A 19,948-nucleotide genomic window follows, 5' to 3' on the forward strand; every position below is an offset into this window, starting at 1 on the left:
GGTTTGTGCAGTAATTACCAATGTTATTTTTGACGTGTACAACTGACTCATAAATGTATTGACATGGAGCAGTTAAATATCCCAGTGTTTTGAACAGATCTTTACAATGAGCTCGACTAGTACTTTTGGTTATTAACCCTTTGCCTTGTTTCTTGAGTTTGAAAAATGTATTCATATTTTGTGCATTTGTTCCCCGAAAACAGAATGCCGTAGCTAAGAATTGAGTGTGCATATGAATAATATGTAAGTAAAAGACACTGCATGTTACACACTGATTATAGGATTCTAAGGGCATAACACTCTGATAACATTCTGTTTGCAAGTGCCTTTGTGTGTTCACACCACTTCAACTGAGAATCAATATTCAGTCCTAGAAATTTTGCATTTGTTACACAGTTATAGAGGTGCCATCTACATTTAATTTAACATTGTCGTTTTTCCTCTTCAAATTGAAATTCATGGCATTAGTTTTCTTTATGTTCAATGTTACTTTATTGCTTCTTGACCAATCATAAACTTCCTTGAGAGTTTCATTTGCTTTCTCGGCAAGGAGTTCTCTTGTTTTCACACTGACTATAATATTGCTGTCATCAGCGAAGAGAATTTTTTCCCCATGAGCAACACTACTGGGAAAGTCATTGATGTATATCAGGAACAGTATTGGTCCTGATATGCTACCTTGCGGTTCCCCTATATTAATTTATTTTGATTGTGATAAGTGTTTTACTACATGTTTACATATATTTGAAGTATGTGTTACCTCTACTCTTTGTACCCTATCTGTTAGGTATGACCGAAACCAGCATTAGCTACCACTCTTATTCCTAATGCTTCAAATTTGTTTAATAGAATCATGTGGCTGATTGTATCAAATGCCCTAGAAAGATCCAAAAATATTCCTGTGAGACACTCATCTTTATCAAGAGCATCAAGTACAACTTTTGTGAAAACAAAGTATGATTTGCTTAAAAGATTGTATTATTCAGGTAATTCATTAATCTGTCTTTCATAGTTGCTTCTATTATTTTTGAGAATGGTGACAGCAGAGAAATGGGTTGGTAATTTTTATGTATTCTGCATTACCTTTCTTAAGCAGAGGTACAGCTCTTGTATGTTTTAACTGCTCTGGAAATGTCCCTGATGTGAAGAAGGATTCATTTATTATATTTGTTAAGTTGCCTTATATAGTCCCTAAGCATTGTTTCAGTACACACATTGGTACTTCATCTAAGCCTACTGAACTTTTTTTTTTTTGGGTTGAACAGTTTTATTGACACCATTATCTGTGGTTCAAAGTAACAACATAGTATTTAGTGCAATATTATTTACTGGTGTTACATTTGTTTTGGGGAATTTTTGCTGTAACTTCTCTGCAATACTTGAAAAATGCTTGTTTACATAATTTGCTAAGTGGATCATTTACTACCTTATCCCATCCCCCTCCCTTAACAGTACGTTATTCTGCGATTGTTTGTTTCCTTCCCCCCCCCCCCCCCCCCACACACACACACACACACACACACACACACACACACACACACACATTCCAATTTTTATAACACCCCAGACTGGTTTGCTTTTATTCTCTGCATTGTATACTATTTTGTCATTAAATGACTTTTTTACAGCAATCAGCACCTTCCTATATGTCTTTTTGTATTTGTGGTAGAAATTTAACAATTCTAGATCATCGTGAATCTTTTTCATGGAACTAAAGTGTTTAAGTGTTTGGGAGGACTTCTTAATGCCTGCTTTTGTGAGATGTTGATACGTATGCATACTTTTGGAACTACCTTGTCAAAGTCCAATTTAAACAATGTGTAGAATTTAGAGAATTTCATATTCACATTGGTTTCATTATACACTTCGTCCCAGCTTTGATTTATAGTTATTTTGAAAAATCTTTTATTTTGATTTCTGATGGATGTCATTGTAACCCTTGTTTCCGTTGGATTCACTTATGGTATTAGTGTTGATGTTAATGTCCCCACACAGAGTTAAGTTGACCTTTGTTCTTGAGATTTTATCTAGAACTTCTGTTAACTTATTGAAAAAAGTGTCCACACTACGACTTGGAGATCTATACACTCACAAAATGATTAATTTTTTGGTGATATCAACTTCTAATAGTTTTATTTTATATTTTATTGATTGCATGTTTTGATGGATGATTGTAAAGTCTATGAAATGCCCCATGTTACTCTTTCCAATGGTTTGTTTTTGTTTGGGACATCTTTTGTATATGATATTGGAGGTGTTAAAATCTGTCTTGTGAGTAATTGTTTAAGTATTTTTTGAAGTGCTGAAGATACTCTTTAGCAGGGGAACCTTTTGTCTGGATTTATCCTAAAAAGACCTACTTTTCCTACCTATGGCAACAGGTATTTGACCATGTGTGGCCCGATATCCATCCCCTATACTTTCATGAATCAGCTGTACCAATTTTCCCTTCCCAGCCGTAGTACCTTACTCCAATTAATATGTGGTATAATGACTTTTTCACCACATAACCTTCTTTGTGAAACTACTTCAACTCTCACTCTGTTTTGTGTGGTGCAAGACCAGTATTTATTCAATAATGCTCAACAAATTATTTATATGATTTACATGTGTTGCTGAATCCTGTTCCCCATGATTTTGCTTCTCCTTTGAACCTACTCTTCACGAGTTTGATTTTTTGTTGTTCTGCTGTGTTTTCAGGCAAGATGCCCTCAAACTGTCTAATGAAAGCTACTGGGAGTATAGTTACCTTACGAGAGAAATGATGCAATTTATACACATTAGCGTGATTTGCTATGTCACATACATGAACTAAACATTTTTTTATTTCTTGTTCACACCAAATTTGGACTTTTGTTTCACTTCATTTTCTGTTTTGTATTGCATCTCAGGAAGTGCTTTTTGCTCTATTTTTCTCAGTTTTCCCTGAATCACACTTGTGTTGCCTTAACAAGAAGATTCTGCATGTGAAATATTACGACTACGTATTTAATGGTCATTATTTATACTTTATAAATTATTATGGTATATTCTATGTTTCTCATTACATGCTTTGGTAGATTTGCTTTGCTCTTGCTTTATGTTACTAATGTCATTAATTGTTTTTTATGTTACTCCATTTTGATCCTGCAAATCCTTGATTTCATGGTCAATCTACATATCAATTTGTGACTTACAAACTTCTAATTTCTTACCCCATTCTTGTTTTTCATACTCTAGTTTCTTGCAGCATCCTTCAGATTTCACTTCAAGGTTTATAACCGTTTGTTCCAGTGCATCAAACTTAGCATTAAGTTGTGCTGTGCCCACATTAATTTCCTTTAATCCATTATCTTTTTTCTTGTGTACTACTTTTGGTTCTTGCAAAATTAATTTTTGCATAGACATCATATACTGATGCTCATATTTATTTATTTATTTATTGTTCCATGGGACCAATAGAAGGAGAAGTCTCCATGGTCTTGGAACGTGTCAGTACATGAAATTATAACACGATATTAGAAACGGATAAAATGAAACATATTCAGGCGACATGTCGTAAGTTTAAATAAAGAAAATCAACAATGTAACACTGGGATTTGCTTAATTTTTCAGCTCTTCCTGGAGGTCCTCGACAGAATAGTTTAGACTTAAAAGTGTTTGGGCTACTGCTAAGATTTTTGAGTTCTTGTGGTAGCTTATTGAAAATGGATGCAGCAGAATACTGCACTCCTTCCTGCACAAGAATCAAGGAAGTGCATTCCACATGCGGATTTGGTTTCTGCCTAGTATTAACTGAGTGAAAGCTGCTAACTCTTGGGAATAAGCTAATATTGCTAACAACAAACGACATTAAAGAAAATATATACTGTGAGGCCTATGTCAGAATTCGCAGACTATTGAATAGGGGTCGACAAGAAGTTCTCGAACTTAGACCACATATATCTTGAACAGCCTGTTTTTGAGTCAAAAATACCCTTTTTGAACCAGAAGAATTACCCCAAAAAATAATACCATATTACATAAGCGTATGAAAATATCCAAAGTAGACTACTTTTCGTGTTGAATTGTCACTTATATCAGATACTGTTCTAATGGTAAATAACGCAGCATTTAGTTTCTGAACAAGATCCTGAACATGGGCTTACTATCTATCCAAATGCCTAGGAACTTGAACTGTTCCGTCTCGCTTATAATATGCCCATTCTGTCTGATCAAAATATCGGTTCTTGTTTAATTGTGAGTTAGAAACTGTAAAAAGTGAGTCTTACTGTGATTTAGCATCAAATTATTTTCCACAAGCCATGAACTTATTTAATGAACTACATTATTTGATACTGTTTCAATATTACTCACAAGATCCTTCACTACCAAGCTGGTGTCATCATCAAACAGAAATATTTTTGAATCACCTGTAATACTAGAAGGCATATCATTTATATAAATAAGAAACAGCAGTGACCCCAGCACCGACCCTTGGGAAACACCCCACTTAACAGTGCCCCATTAAGACTGAACATCACTACCACTCTCAATATTGCAGAGAATTACCTTCTGCTTTCTGTTCTTAAAGCAGATGTGAACCAATTGTAAGCTACTCCCCTTACTCCATAATGGTCCAACTTCTGCAGTAATAGTTTGTGGTCAACACAGTCAAAAGCCGTCATTAAGTCAAAGAAAAGACCCAGCGTTCACAACCTTTTATTTAATCCATCCAAAACCTCATAGAGAAAAGAGACTATAGCATTTTCAGTTGTTAAACCATTTCTAAAACCAAACTGTACATTTGACAACAAATTATGTGAATTTAAGTGCTCCAGTAACCTTGTATATACAACCTTCTCGATAACTTTAGCAAACACCGATAGGTCTAAAATTGTCAACATTATCCCTGTCTCCCTTTTTATAAAGTTGGTTCACTACCGAGTACTTTAATCGGTCAGGAAACTGACCACTCCTAAAGGAAAAGTTACAGATATGGATAAGTACTGGGCTAACATACACAGAACAATACTTCAGTATTCCGCTAGATACCCCATCATGTCCATGAGAGTTCTTGGTCTTTAGTGATTTAATTATTAACTCAATCTCCCTCTTGTCAGTATCATGGAGGAGCATTTCAGGTAACAGTCTCGGAACACTTTTTTCTAAGAGTGCTACATGATTCCTTGTTGCGACTAGGTTTCTATTTAGTTCACCTGCTATATTCAAAAAGTGATTATTAAATACTGTACATATATGCGACTTATCAGTAACACGGACATTCCCACTACGCACTGTCTCTGCAGATCAGCCACTTCCTTTACCACTGACCATATGGTTTTAATTTTATCCTGAGACTTAGCTATTCTATCTGCATACCACATACTTTTTGCCTTCCTAATAACTTTTTTAAGCAAGTTACAATACTGTTTGTAATGGGCTACTGCAATTAGATTGTGACTGTTTCTAACGTTTTGATATAATTGCCACTTTGTTCTACAAGATATTCTTATACCTTTAGTCACCCACCCAGGCTGCCTGTTTGTGCTAGTACCCTGTTTTGAACATTCTAACGGAAAGCAACTTTCAAAGAGCACGAGAAAAGTCTTGAGGAAAGCATTATATTTATCGTCTACTGTATCAGCACTGTAAACATCTTGCCACTCTTGTTCCTTGACAAGGTTTACAAAAGTCTCTACAGCAACTGGATCAGCTTTCCTAAAAAGTTGGTAACTATATTTAACCTGTGTTGCAGCACAAAAATCTTTTAGACTTAAAATTTGTGCATCATGATCTGAAAGGCCATTCACCATTTTGCTAACAGAATGCCCTTCTAGTAATGAGGAATGAACAAAAATATTGTCTATGGTTGTTCTACTGTTCCCTTGCACTCTCGTTGGAAAGAATACGGTTTGCATAAGATTATATGAATTAAGGTGGTCTACCAGTATCCTTTTCCTTGCACAATCACTCATACAATTAATATGGAAATCACCACATATAATTAACTTTTTGTATTTCCTGTAAAGTGAACCAAGAACCTCTTCTAGCTTTAGCAAAAATGTTGTGAAATCAGAGTCTGGGGATCTATAAATAACAACAGTTAGAAGTTTAACTCTACTAAATTTAACCACACCTGCACAACATTCAAACACCTTTTCAGTGCAGTACTTTGAAACATCAATTGACTCAAATGGGAAGCCATTTTTCACTTACACGGCTACTCCCCCACACAGCAAAGAGCTCCTAGAAAAGCTGCCAGCCAACCCGTGTCCTGGTAAAGGAAGCCTCTGAATTATCTCCTTATTTAAGAAGTGTTCAGATATACCAATAATTTCAGAGTCAACATCTATAAGCAGTTTACTAACTTTATCTCTAATACCTAGTATATTTGGATGAAATATACTAATTCCCTCATTACTCAGATACCTAAGCTTTGTTGAAAGTGGTTCCTTTGTTAGAGAGACTTCCCTTAAACAGGAATACCTATCAGCTGACTTCAATCTAAAAAAGGTGCAGCTCTAACACCCACTACTGCAGGAATTTTCCCATGAGTGATCCTACCGCCCCCACCTATGCTGTCACCTATAAACTTTGCCGCCTTCCCCTTCCCATACCCGTTGAGGTGCAGGCCATGTCTAGTGAAACCCGTCCTGCTGATAGACTCCACCGACACTCTGAAATGTGACCCATGCCTTCTGTCATCAGCGCACCCCCAAGTCTGATGTTATTATGCCTGACAGCTGTATTAAGATGAGGCCGAACGCGACGCTGAAACAGTTCCACGAAATGCACATTCGTGTTGCCAGTCTGAGTGGCTATCTTTTCCATGTCACCATCTATGTCATACTTTCCATCCCTATCAATACTATTACCAGCCCCACCCACAATCACTACTTGATCCGCTTTAGTAAAATCACTACATAACCCCCCTATGTTAACAGTCACCTGAGCCAATCCTGCATTAGGCTTCACAATGCTGGTGACCTGGTACTCACTCCCCAACACTTCCTGCAACTGCTGGCCTACACCTCTGCCATGAGAACTACCTAACAACAGAACCTTCTTCTTTCTTTTCGGCTTTGCAACTGTCCTAGCCACCGTAACTGCTGAGGTCTGCTGCATACTTCCTACATCTACAGCCACTAGAGATTGCTCTCCACTAGAGTCTGACAGTTGGTCATATCTATTGCAAACACCAATAGTAAAACTATCTGAAAATCTCCTTCTCCTAGCAGATCTCTTGCCAACAGCCAGCTCCCATTCCCCAACCCCCTTCTCCCTCCACATCCTATCTAGCTCCTCCTGTGCATTTTTCAGCTGCACCTGAAGGGCACAGATCTTATACTCTTGCTACATAACCTGCAGTTCCAGGAGAGGATCTCACCAGAATGCCCACTGGCTTCCCCACTGCATACCCTCCCCCCCCGGTGAAAATACTCCGTACAAGTCTCACACCGCGATCCACTACTCACGAACCTATGGCAAAGCCCACACTTCTCACTCATGGTAAAATTTTACAGTTATTGAAACAAGAAAACTATTTTATCTAAGTTCTGCTACTACAATAAGTAGATGTTAAAAAACTGACTGCAATAATCACAGACTTACACTGCAAGGGAAGTAACTACTATTATTAACAGTATAATCAACAACAAATGACAATATAACAAAAGACTAACACAGAAAGAAAATCAAACGTCTAATGACACAGTAACGAAACTGAAAACAGTTCTCAAGAAGTTCTTCTGAAATTATTTCACCAGAAAAGACCAATAACGCCAGTTGAAGACTACTAAAGTTCCTAGATAAACCACTATATACAAACAATTAATTAGTACTTAGCTTTCATTGTGCCGCTACAGCTGCAACTGGTCAGCGCGGAATGTAAACACAGGTAAGAGGTTAAGTTGCTCGATATGAAACACTCACAAATATCGGGTCACAACACAAGAAAGGCAGAGGTGAATGAAGAAACCACTAATAAGTCACTTGTAAAGTAAATATTATCACAAAAACCGTTAAAATATGTATCTGAAACCTAAAAATATATAAAAACTTAGACAACGAACTCACACGCAGTCATGCGCTTATGACGTCACACCAAAGAATCCCTACTGAATTGATAGGGTGTCACCTGATGCTGTATGACAACTTAATGCATGTAACTCATCTGTTGGCTCATTAGTAATGTTGACGTCAGAGTCATTTTCTCTGATATCGTCATTCCAAACAATCACTTCATTCTGGCTAGGTACTACACATCCTGGGTTTACATTATCATTGTTTGCCACTAAATCTACATTTTTACTGTCTTCAGTATTAATTAATTCTACATTACCATTGAAATTATTTGTGGCTACTTCAAAATTCTCAGTGAGATCATTGGTTTTTTTAGTTCTCTATTTCATATTTAACACCAAAGTGTGAATCTATGTTTTTACTTGAATTACTTTTGACTCAATTTAACATAAAAATAAACCCATATCTGATTTCATTACCATTGATTTGTATCGGACCCACCGAATCGTCCCTACTGCTGTGCGACTGAACTAGTTTTCTACGGCCAAGGGCACATCTCAATTCTTTTACCCAGACATTTTACTATTACTGATGTTCCAATTACACATCTTAAGACTGCTATGTGCAAGCATAAAATTTACTCTACTTTTCTTCCTTGACGTATTATTGTTGGTTCTCACAGCTGTTGGCTGCACCCCTAGCCGCAATTCCGCTGTTGTGTGCTGAAACAGCCACATCAGATGTGCCCTATAATGCTAAATGTGCTCACCACTATGTGCTGTGACTGCACATGTTGTCCATGAATGTCTCATGCTGCTATGCACACTGCACTATTTTGTATCATGACAAATGTTTAAGTGATGATTTACAATATAATCCCGTTGACCATGCACAAAACATCAACTTTTATTCTCATAGCACTTCAGCACTTCCTATTTCTGATTTACACTAACATTACTTTCATAGCAACAAAAAATTTGATTTAGTGTCATCAGTTATTGTAGTTCAACAAAACCTCAGAAACAATTCAAACACAGTTCATTATCTATTTATCACAGTTCTTATGCAGTTCTCTAGCCATTTACAGTTCATGTGTACACAGTCCTTCTACAGTTCGCTAATTGGGTACAGTTCTTGTTAATAAAAGCATAAAAGTTAGCCTCCTCATTTGAAAGCACTTCAACTTCAGAAATATTCCCTGCAAGGGTTACCATGTATGGCAAAAGAGAGAGTGAGAGAGAGAGAGAGAGAGAGAGAGAGAGAGAGAGAGAGATAGGAAAAGGGGATGGGTTACATTTGTATGATAAATAACTTCCCTCAAAAGTATCCCATCAGCAGATACTGTGGTGAAAACGGACAGCACTCAGAGTGAAGACTTGTACACAAGTCCGTGTGTATGACAGCACTGGGCCATGAGAGCCGTGATTGAGGGAGTGGCAATCACCCTCAGCACTATGGCCCGAAGAGCACTAATTGCAGTGTCTCTTGCACCTCCAGTGGCAAGACAGGTGACATGTATGACTGTGGCAGCTGTCCGAGATGTAGTTGACAACAAATACAGTTTGCTAATGGTTGTCGTTAAACAGTTTACCGTGCATATCTGTGATTTTATGTCGCCAGCAGCCTGGGAAGGTGGCAGCCTACAAGTACACATCTCTGTTTCATACTGGTGGACCCCATGCTGATACTTATACATCCTGACAGCAAACTATGACTAGACCTAATCTATTCACATGTACAGTTCTGGTAATTACTTCTAGATTAGTTCACCCCCCCCCCCCCTGCCCTTGTCACCCTTCTGTCTCTACCCCTAATAGTGCTAAGGACCCGTTACTATTTAATAATTCAAACAAAGCATTTATCTAACTTTACACAGACCCTTGTCAGCTTTCTTTATACTGATAACTTCAAGATATATCTAACACAATTGTTTGAGTTATACAGAATCACTTTTTTGGGCCCAAGCGTTCTGGTAAGTTGTAGGAATAGTGGTTAATCCAGTCTTCTTTTACTTTGTTCTGAAACAACTGAGAATGTTCAGTTTCTTGCCTGATATCTATTGACAATGTTTTATAGACTTTTTCACCAGAATACGAAACTTTGTCCTGAACTCTTGTACCCTAGAGACAGATTGCATAGTGCGGAGAAGATGGCACTGTAGAATTAAATGGTTGTTGTAGTATTTGTTGAAACATGCAGAAATGGACAAAGGGAAGTTTCTCAGTAACAAAGAGTCTATAGCCTCACCAACTTGTGCACTACTTCATCTTTGTGAAAACCACAGTGTTACCTACTTCACTGGGTATTTGTAATTGCGATGATGCACTAGATCACACTTAACTGAATAGAAATGTAGTAGTAGTACAGGATTATTCTAATTAAATTTAATCTTTCAAACTGTTGCAGAAATAACACTACTGGTCAGAATGCCATCAAATTGCAACAGAATATTATTGGAGAGAGGGGAAAACATATATGGCAGAAGAAAAATAAACAGTTACAAAATGTAGCAATAGATGGCACTGTAAGCTTCATAATTGAATGATTCTCTACTACAAATGACAAATGAATCATACAACAATACCTAAGGTGTATGTTTAACGTTAAACAACCTGTACTACTCAGTGTGCATGGGCCTACAGGTGTGATACTGTTAGTTACGTAAGCCCATCCACCATGGCAAGGTCATATCACATCAGATGGGAAAAATTGTTTTTTTAACTGTCCAGAGGCAAAAACTGCATGGAAAGGATCAATCAAAATCAAATTGGATTATTAATTTCTGTGTGACTGGTACAAAACATGTTCAAAATGCTGTCCACCGTCTTCTGCAAGAAGTTGAAATTGAGAAACAGCATGTTCCACAACTGATGGAAGTTTTCCGGTGTCACATTCAGGATGTGTTCCACAATGCGTGCCTTCAATGCAGCTAAGTTTGCAATCAGAACACTGAACACATCATCTTTCTGATTCCCCCACAGCCAGAAGTCATACGGATTAAAATCAGGTGATTGGGATGGCCAGGCTGTTGGGAACTGGTGACTGATAATTCTACCATTTCTGAAATAGTGCTTCAGCAGCTGCTTAGCTGGATTTGCAATGTGCTGAGGTGTGCCATCTTGCATAAACATGATCCCATCCACACATCCACGTTGTTGGAGAGCTGGAATGACATCATTGCTCAAAAGACAATCATAGCGCTTACCAGTGATGGTACAGGGAACAGGACCTGAAGCTCCTGTCACTTCGAAAAAATATGGCTCTACTATAAATGGTGCCATAAACCCTCACCACACTGTGATCATTTCAGGATGAAGCGGTACTGGTTGATTTGCATGTGGAGTTTCTGTTGCCCATATTCGATAATTCTGTGTATTCACATATCTTGTCAGATGGAAGTGGGATTCGTCTGTTCATAAAATCTTCCACAGCCAATCATTGTCCACTTCCATGTGAACAAGAAATTCTAAAGCAAAGGTCTTTCTTGCTGGCAGGTCAAGAGGAAGCAACTCGTACACATGATCAATTTCTGATGCATAGCAAAGTAGGATGTTTCATAAGATTTTGTGCACTGTGCTCATTTGTATGTCTAGTGTTTGGGCAATTCTCCATGCACTACACATTTGTACACCACCAATCGTCTACTTGTGCATCGCTGTGACCACTGCTTCCTCTGACGTTGAATCAGTTCATTGCATTGAGACAGTCATGGTGAAGTCACACATGCAAGTGGAGGAAAAACCATGTACCCATCATCTTCATAGCAACTTCACTGGGTCGTGCAGCCAGGTTTGGCCGAGCAGTTTTAGGCACTTCAGTGTGGAACTGCGCAACCACTACGGTTACAGGTTCGAATCCTGCCTCGTGCATGGATGTGTGTGATGTCCTTAGGTTAGTTCGGTTTCAGTAGTTCAAAGTCTAGGGGACTGATGACCTCAGATGCTAAGTCCCATAATGGTCAGAGCCATTTGAACCACCAGTGGGTCGTGCGCGTGACAGGTGTTTTCATTGACATATTCTGACATACAGCGCTATCTATTGATAAGTTTACACACTATTTTTTTCTTCTGCTATACGTTTTCCCTCTTCTCCGATAATATTCCATTGCAATTTGACATCATTCTGACCAGTAGTGTAATTTATACAGTGTTTTGAAAGCTTAAATTGTAGTAGATGATGATGATGATGATGATGATGATGATGATGGTCATAATTTGGTATTCATAATCGTAATTTATATAAATTGCACCAGGTAGTGTTCATTTCTGCCAGTCACATGGCTATGATACTGCATTCTTTTCCTTTCCTTTGTTAACAAAAGTTAGAAAATGTTCTTGATAGTTGCTTAGTTACATTGACCAGTGTTGTATTTTCTAACAGGTGAACCATATGCTGTATCAGCTAGACAGAAGAAATATTTTAAACCCAGCTGGTGGCACAGAGACCACAATGAATCAGGTATATATCACTATACCTATGCTGTAGTCATCGTTGCAATTAGTTTTTCACTTATGTGTTTTCTGTGAATATTGACAGGGTGATGTTTCGAACTGTGCTTTGTATAGTGTGCAACTATCATTTTTCTCAAATTCAGTCAAATATTAGTTATACTTCTTAATGGGATTGTTTGACTGTCCTGTTACAATTGTTTTCATTTAGTGTAAGTGGCAGGGGACTTAGATGTTGTTAAGTTTATCAAATTTCATGAGTTAAGAAAACGGTAAAATAGTAACTGTTTAGATTTTGTGCAGCAATGCAATAGCTCCTGTAATAAGTGAAATCATCATTGTCAAAATTATCAGTTCTTAAAATATACAAAGTTAAAATCATTCTAGAAAGCTTCACAAAAGAGGAATGAACTATCATGGTTTCTGTTATGCTGAGGAGAAAAAAAATCTATTACTAATTTACTCTTTTCTGTAGTAAACTCATTGTTATAGAAAGCAGATGCTGCCCAAACTGGATCAGCACTGATCTTTTAATAGTTTACAGTGCCCCCCTCCCTCCCCACTGCTAAAATGTGTAGTTGTTTGTATTGCTTGTATTGTATTGTATTGTATTGTATGATGTGACTTACCAAACAAAAGCGCTGGCAGGTCGATAGACACACAAAAAAAACACAAACATACACACAAAATTCAAGCTTTCACAACCAACGGTTGCTTCATCAGGAAAGAGGGAAGAAGAGGGAAAGACGAAAGGATGTGGGTTTTAAGGGAGAGGGTAAGGAGTCATTCCAATCCCGGGAGCGGAAAGACTTACCTTAGGGGGAAAAAAGGACAGGTATACACTCGCACGCACATACACCGACACAATAATAATTCAAACAAAGCATTTATCTAACTTTACACAGACCCTTGTCAGCTTTTTTTATACTGACAACATCAAGATATATCTAACACAACTGTTTGAGTTATACAGAATCACATTCTTAAGGCCAAGTGTTCTGGTAAGTTGTAGTAATAGTGGTTAATCAAGCATTCTTTTACTTTGTTCTGAAATAACTGAGTATGTTCTGTTTCCTTCCTGATATCCACTGACAATGTGTTATAGACTGTTTCACCAGAATACAAAACTTTGTCCTGAACCCTTGTACCCTAGAGACAGATGGCATACCGCGGAGAAGATGGAGCTGTGGAATTAAGTGTTTGTTGAAGTATTTATTGAAACATGCAGAAATGGACAAAGGGAAGTTTCTCGCTAACAAAGAGTCTATAGCCTCATCAATTTGTGCACTACTTCATCTTCATCGAAAGCTCAGTGTTACCTACTTCACTGGGTATTTGTAATTGCAATGATGCACTAGATCACACTTAAATGAATAGAAATGTAGTAGTACAGGATTATTCTAATTAAATTTAATCTTTCAAACTGTTGCAGAAATAACACTACTGGTCAGAATGCCATCAAATTGCAACAGAATATTATTGGGGAGAGGGGAAAACATATATGGCAGAAGAAAAATAAACAGTTACAAAATGTAGCAATAGATGGCACTGTAAGCTTCATAATTTAATGATGCTCTACTACAAATGACAAATGAATCATACAACAATGCCTAAGGTGTATGCTTGACGTTAAACAAACTGTACTACTCAATGTGCATGGCCCTACAGGTGTGATACTCTTAGTTACAAGGTCATATCACATCAGATGGGAAAAATCTGCTTTTAACTGTCCTGAGGCAAAAACTGCATAGAAAGCATGAATCAAAATCAAATTGGATTATTAATTTCTGTGTGACTGGTATAAAACATGTTCAAAATGCTGTCCACCGTTTTCTGCAAGAAGTTGAAATTGAGAAACAGCATTTTCCACAACTGATGGAAGTCTTTCCAGTGTCACGGTCAGGATGTGTTCCACAATGTGTGCCTTCAGTGCAGCAAAGTTGGCAGTCGGAACACTGTACATATCATGTTTCAGATAGCCCCACAGCCAGAAGTCATACACATTAAAATCAGGTGATTGGACGGCCAGGTTGTAGGGAAATGGTGGCTGATAATTCTAGCATTTGTATAATAGTGCTTCAGCTGCTGGTTAACTGGATTTGCAGTGTGCAGAGGGGTGCCATCTTGCATATACATGATTCCATCTACACATCCACGCTGTTGGAGAGCTGGAATGACATCATTGCACAAAAGACACTCACAGCGCTCACCAGTGATGGTACAGGGAACAGGACCTGAAGCTCCTGTCACTTCGAAAAAAAATTTGGTGCTATGGTAAATGATGCTGTTAACCCCTCACCACACAGTGACCGTTTCAGGATGAGGTGGTACTGGTTGAGTTGCATGTGGATTTTCCGTTGCCCATATTTGACAGTTCTGTGTATTCACACATCTTGTCAGATGGAAGTGGGATTCATCTGTCCATAAAATCTTCCACAGCCAATCATTGTCCACTTCCATGTGAGCAAGAAATTCTAAAGCAAAACTCTCTTGCTATCGGGTCAACAAGAAGCAACTTGTGGACATGGATAATTACCAATGGATAGCAAAGAAGGATGTTTCGTAAGGATTTACCCACCATGGTCATTTGTACGTCCAGTTTTTGGGCAATTCTCCATGCACTACATGTTTGTACACCACCAATTATCTCTTCCTGCATTGCTGTGACCGCTGCTTCCACTGATGTCGAATCAATTCATTTCCTCCGTCTACCATGTTGCACACAAAACGAACCCGTCTTTCCGAATTTCTGAATCTTTTCACCAGACTCACGACAATCATCAGACCAATGCCTTTTTTCAAACCCTTCACGGTCTGAAACTTCTACAGAGCTATGTGTGCACGTCATCATTCTTGTAATGCAGCTATAGAAGCTGAGTGCAATCCTGCATTGAGACAGTCATGGTGAACGTCGCAATTGTGAAAGGAGGAGTAACCATGTACTCGTCGTGTTTATGCCAACTACAGTGGGTTGTGCACATGACAGGTGTTTTCATTGACGTATTGTGACATACAGTGCCATACACTGATCAATTTTCACACTTTTTTTTTCATCTGCTATACGTTTTCCCTCTTCGCTGATAATATTCCATTGTGATTTAATGTCATTCTGACCAGTGGTGTAATTTCTACAGCATTTTGCAAGCTTAACTCTAATTATAATCATCCTGTAGTAGATGATGATGATGATGATGCTGGTCATGATTTGGTGTTCATAATCCTAATTTATATAAATTGCACCAGGTAGTGCTCATTTCTGCGAGTCACATGTCTATGATATTGCATTCTTTTCCTTTCCTTTGTTCACAAAAGGTACAAAACGCTCTTGATAGCTGCTTAGTTACATTGACCAGTGTTGTATTTTCTAACAGGTGAACCATATGCTGAATCAGCTAGGCAGAAGAAATATTTTAAACCCAGCTGGTGGCACAGAGACCACAATGAATCAGGTATATATTCACTATACCTATGCTGTAGTCATGTCCGCAATTAGTTTTTCGCTTATGTGATTTCTATAAATATTGACAGGGTAATGCTGTGAACTGTGCTTTGTATAGTGTGCAGCTATAATTTTTCTGAGATCCAGTCAAATATTAGTTATACTTCTCAATGGGATTGTTTGATATTTGTGATAATGGAATCGTTAGGAAGAAATGAATGTGAAGTTTGGGAGTCAGCATTAATTAATTCTATAACTATAAAGTATGCGTGTGAAAGTTCCTGGTTATTCAGATGATTTTATTTCAAATTATTATGAGTCTGTGAGAGTTATTCACTTTCCGAGGCAGGTGTAATGTATATTTTGCAGATGGTATGAATTGGGACACTTGTAATGCATGTTATATCACATTTTTGACCTTTTTTTTGCAATAACGTGTGTGACACCATCTTTTATTGATTTATTCATATGAACTGCGCCAAGATGCAGTACATAAGCAATTCTGCAAATATGTTGTAGTTTGTGAACTTCATAGTGAGCTCAAGTGCTCTACTTCAGCTCGGTAGTTGTCAGTAGAAGTCAATATACTTTGTGCCAAAAAATTAAATTAAAAAGGGTATTATTATTATTATTATTATTATTATTATTATTATTATTATTATTGCTGCGCAATGCTGCTCCATATGTGATGAAGACTGGGAAAGCTATTAAATATTTTTATCATAACTTGAAGTGTCTAACATTGCTGTCCCATGCACTACATCATGTAACTGAAATGGCAGTCTAAAATTTGAATGTGTCAATACACTGTTACAACCAATGATACGAACATGGAAAATTGATTCACAAAATACAAATGTTTGAAACTGCTGACAGTAATAAGTCATATGCTGCCCTTTTTTTCCAATTGAAGGAACTCTTAAAAGCACTTGTCCATGTTGCTGGATTTAGAGATATTCTTCCAGATTTAGCTGTGCACCTACAACCTTTTTCAACCAGGTGGGGTACCTGGATTAATGCTGACATCTTTTACTGTGGTAATTTTGATTACGTTGTCAGTAAGAGACATTGAATTCCTACAGATCTTTTGAAGTTGACATCTCTTTGTTTTATTCTACTGAAAAGCGTTAAGGTACTGCAGTGTAGGTTTTTTGATTCATTTTTGGGCTGTAGGTTTTTGAGGTCAGTAACGCAGTTTGCATTAAAGATGTGATAGTGAAATTCAAGGAAACAGATATGAGGCAAGACCACATTTACGTCAAATCAATTTTTGTTCATTTTCTTTGAAAATACCAAAGTTGCAAGTCACACGTGGAGTCTCAGGCAGTTATTGTAAAGGTTAAAGATATTTGCAATCATTCTGTGGAGAAGTAGGTGTTGTTGTTTTTAAGATAACAAAGTTATCATATCAAATCCTGATTTTGAGTTTTCAAAGAAGAGAAAAATATTTTCTAGCAAAAGTGTAAAACAACTATCAACTTGATCACACCTTGTCCAAAATTTCTTCACCAAAATATGCGTCTGTCACTTCTTGTGATATAGAAACATCATTTTCTGTGACATATTTTAATTCTTTATCTTTATTATGTGTATTTACTGATATGACATTGCATGACTGTATGCATGTTATTCGATTTGATAGTGACTGGAAATCTGGGCTCTAGTAATAACATTATGAGTATTTTAATAAGTAAAGGAATTAACTCACCAAATAATTTTGGTGCTGAGTCACCGATAGGCACATAAAGAAGACAAGAGATGCCTGCTAGCTTTCAGATGAAGTCTGGCACATTGTTTAATCAGCTAGGAAGTTTCAATACTACATACACTCCCATGCAGAGTGAAAAATATGGTATTTACTCGTGTATAAGACAAGCCTGAATATAAGATAAGAGCCCGCCCCCCCCCCCCCCCTCCTTTTTATGAGTGGTTTCTTGGGATAAACACACTCTGACTAATCAAATTTACAAACTCTTTTTCATGAAAAGGATATGTCTAAAAAGTTAACATTATGCCTATTCTGTATTTATGCAATTTATTTATTGTTGACATTTTGATACGATATGGGGAAAATAATAAGCAAAAGGAAATTTTTGTAATTATACTCTTCATTATCTTGCTGGTGTATCTGTAATCCTATACTTTGTATTTTCTTGCGTGTCCACATATGTTTCATAAAATGTCTGTATTTCACCTGTGCTCTGTAGGAATGTACATGGGCAGGATTAGAGGAAAAGGTTGTTACATATGACTTACATCGACAACATACAGCTGATCATTTGGTCAGGTCTTGTAAGTGGACATCCATTGCTGCCATTAAATGACAGAACAGGATATTAGGTAAAATAAAGAGAATATATTCAAATTTACAGTATACAAGGGGCATGCCTAGGGTTGGAAGTTACCAGGTTTAGGCCAGTTTAGGAGATTGAACTTCTAATTGAAATGGGCAGCAGAAAGGGAGGTGGGTCATGTTAACTTATGTTGATGGCCAGTCATGAAACGTAGAACTGGAGGCTTTGCCTGCCATGAAAGACGTATGTTCCGCTAGAGGTCTGGATCACAAGAGAGTGAGGTAACTGTGTTCTGCACTGCAGAATGCTCCAGCATCCACACATGTGACCTGTATCCCACCTATGCTGTTTGCCAAAACCGATGGTGTGAATTGACTAGCAGTTTCAGGAGAGGGCTGAGGGCATCTCTTGTCAGCAGCGTGAACTGGATGGAACTGCATTGGTTCTGAAAGGCAGGCAACTTGTGTCATGTTTGCACTATGGAAGTTGCTCTGGGAGCAAACTTGTAAAGATTTGACTGGGGTCTTCTAAATAAAATTTTATAAACCAGTTGCTTAAAATATTCATGAACTTGCTGCCATCCTGTACAGTGCTTACCCCTTCCAGAGGAGTGGTGACCCACATTGTTTACAAAAGGAAAGATGGTTTGCCCTAGTGGGAGCCTTAATGCTGTGGGAGACTCCTGTTACAATTGTATTCATTTAGTGTAAGTGGCAGGGGACTTAGATGTAGTCAAGTTTACCAAATTTCGTGAGTTAAGGAAACAGTAAAATATTAACTGTTCAGATTTTGAGCAGCAATGCAATAGCTCCTGTAATAACTGAAATCATCGTCGTCCAGATTATCAGTTCTTAAAATATGTGAAGTTAAAAATCATTCCAGAAAGCTTCACAAAGGAGGAATGAACTATTGTGGTTTCTGTTAGGTTGAGGAGAAAAAATCTATAATTAGTTTACTGTTTCAGTAGTAAACTCATTGTCATAGAAAGCAGAAGCTGTCCAAGCTGGATCAGCCCTGATCTTTTAATGGTTTACCGCGCCCCCCCCCCTCCCCCCTGCTAAAGTGTAGTTGTTTGTATTGCCTTTAAAATATTAATCACGTTTCTACATAGTTGAACTAATACCAAAATATTAAATGCAACAACAACTTGACAGAAGACTTAATTCTGTTATAATCAAAGTATTTGGGTAAAAAACATAATAAATCAGCTTACTGCTGAACATTAACATGTGGTGTGGATTGGAACTGGACTAAGTGCATTTGAGAAAGGGTAATAACTTCATTCAAAACTTGCTATGTCATTAAACTATTTTTGCGACTAGTAGTTGCACAAAGTTGCTCAGGCTACGAAACAGCATGGAGTTATGGGTGAAATCAGGGGATAGCAAAGGCTGTGCATCAAAACCCATGAATTTCTAATATTAACATTCTACCTACTCAATTTAAATTATCTTGTATCACCTCATAGAGTAACAGTCTTTCAAAACATTGTGAACTATGGCATACTTAGGCATAGAGAGAGAGAGAGAGAGAGAGAGAGAGAGAGAGAGAGAGAGAGATAAGTATTACACCCAGATCAGAATTCTGGAGTAGTTCCGAGTGGAAAAAATTGTAGCATAAACTTGCCAGAGCATCTAATGAGTTATCAATGCCTTAACTTGGATACATCATTGGAAATGGCCAATGCAGCCACATCATAGTGAAAATCTCAGAAAAGCAAAATGAAAGATATACCTATTCATTTAAAAACCATTTTAAATTACCTCATGAGATAGTAGTGTGTA

The 19,948-nt window shown here is 37.6% G+C and overlaps 1 protein-coding gene across 1 annotated transcript in view; it reads left to right on the plus strand.

The window, feature by feature from the left end:
* The window catches only part of LOC124721691, an 888,717-nt gene that overhangs the window by 429,725 nt on the left and 439,044 nt on the right, over positions 1 to 19,948 (plus strand). The window contains exons 16-17 of the mRNA XM_047246771.1: positions 12,364 to 12,441; positions 15,803 to 15,880. Coding sequence (XP_047102727.1) covers positions 12,364 to 12,441; positions 15,803 to 15,880 — 156 coding nt within the window. The remainder of the gene's footprint in view (positions 1 to 12,363; positions 12,442 to 15,802; positions 15,881 to 19,948) is intronic.

The sequence above is a fragment of the Schistocerca piceifrons genome, chromosome X (genome assembly GCF_021461385.2).
Source record: "Schistocerca piceifrons isolate TAMUIC-IGC-003096 chromosome X, iqSchPice1.1, whole genome shotgun sequence".
Classification (NCBI taxonomy): Eukaryota; Metazoa; Arthropoda; class Insecta; order Orthoptera; family Acrididae; genus Schistocerca; species Schistocerca piceifrons.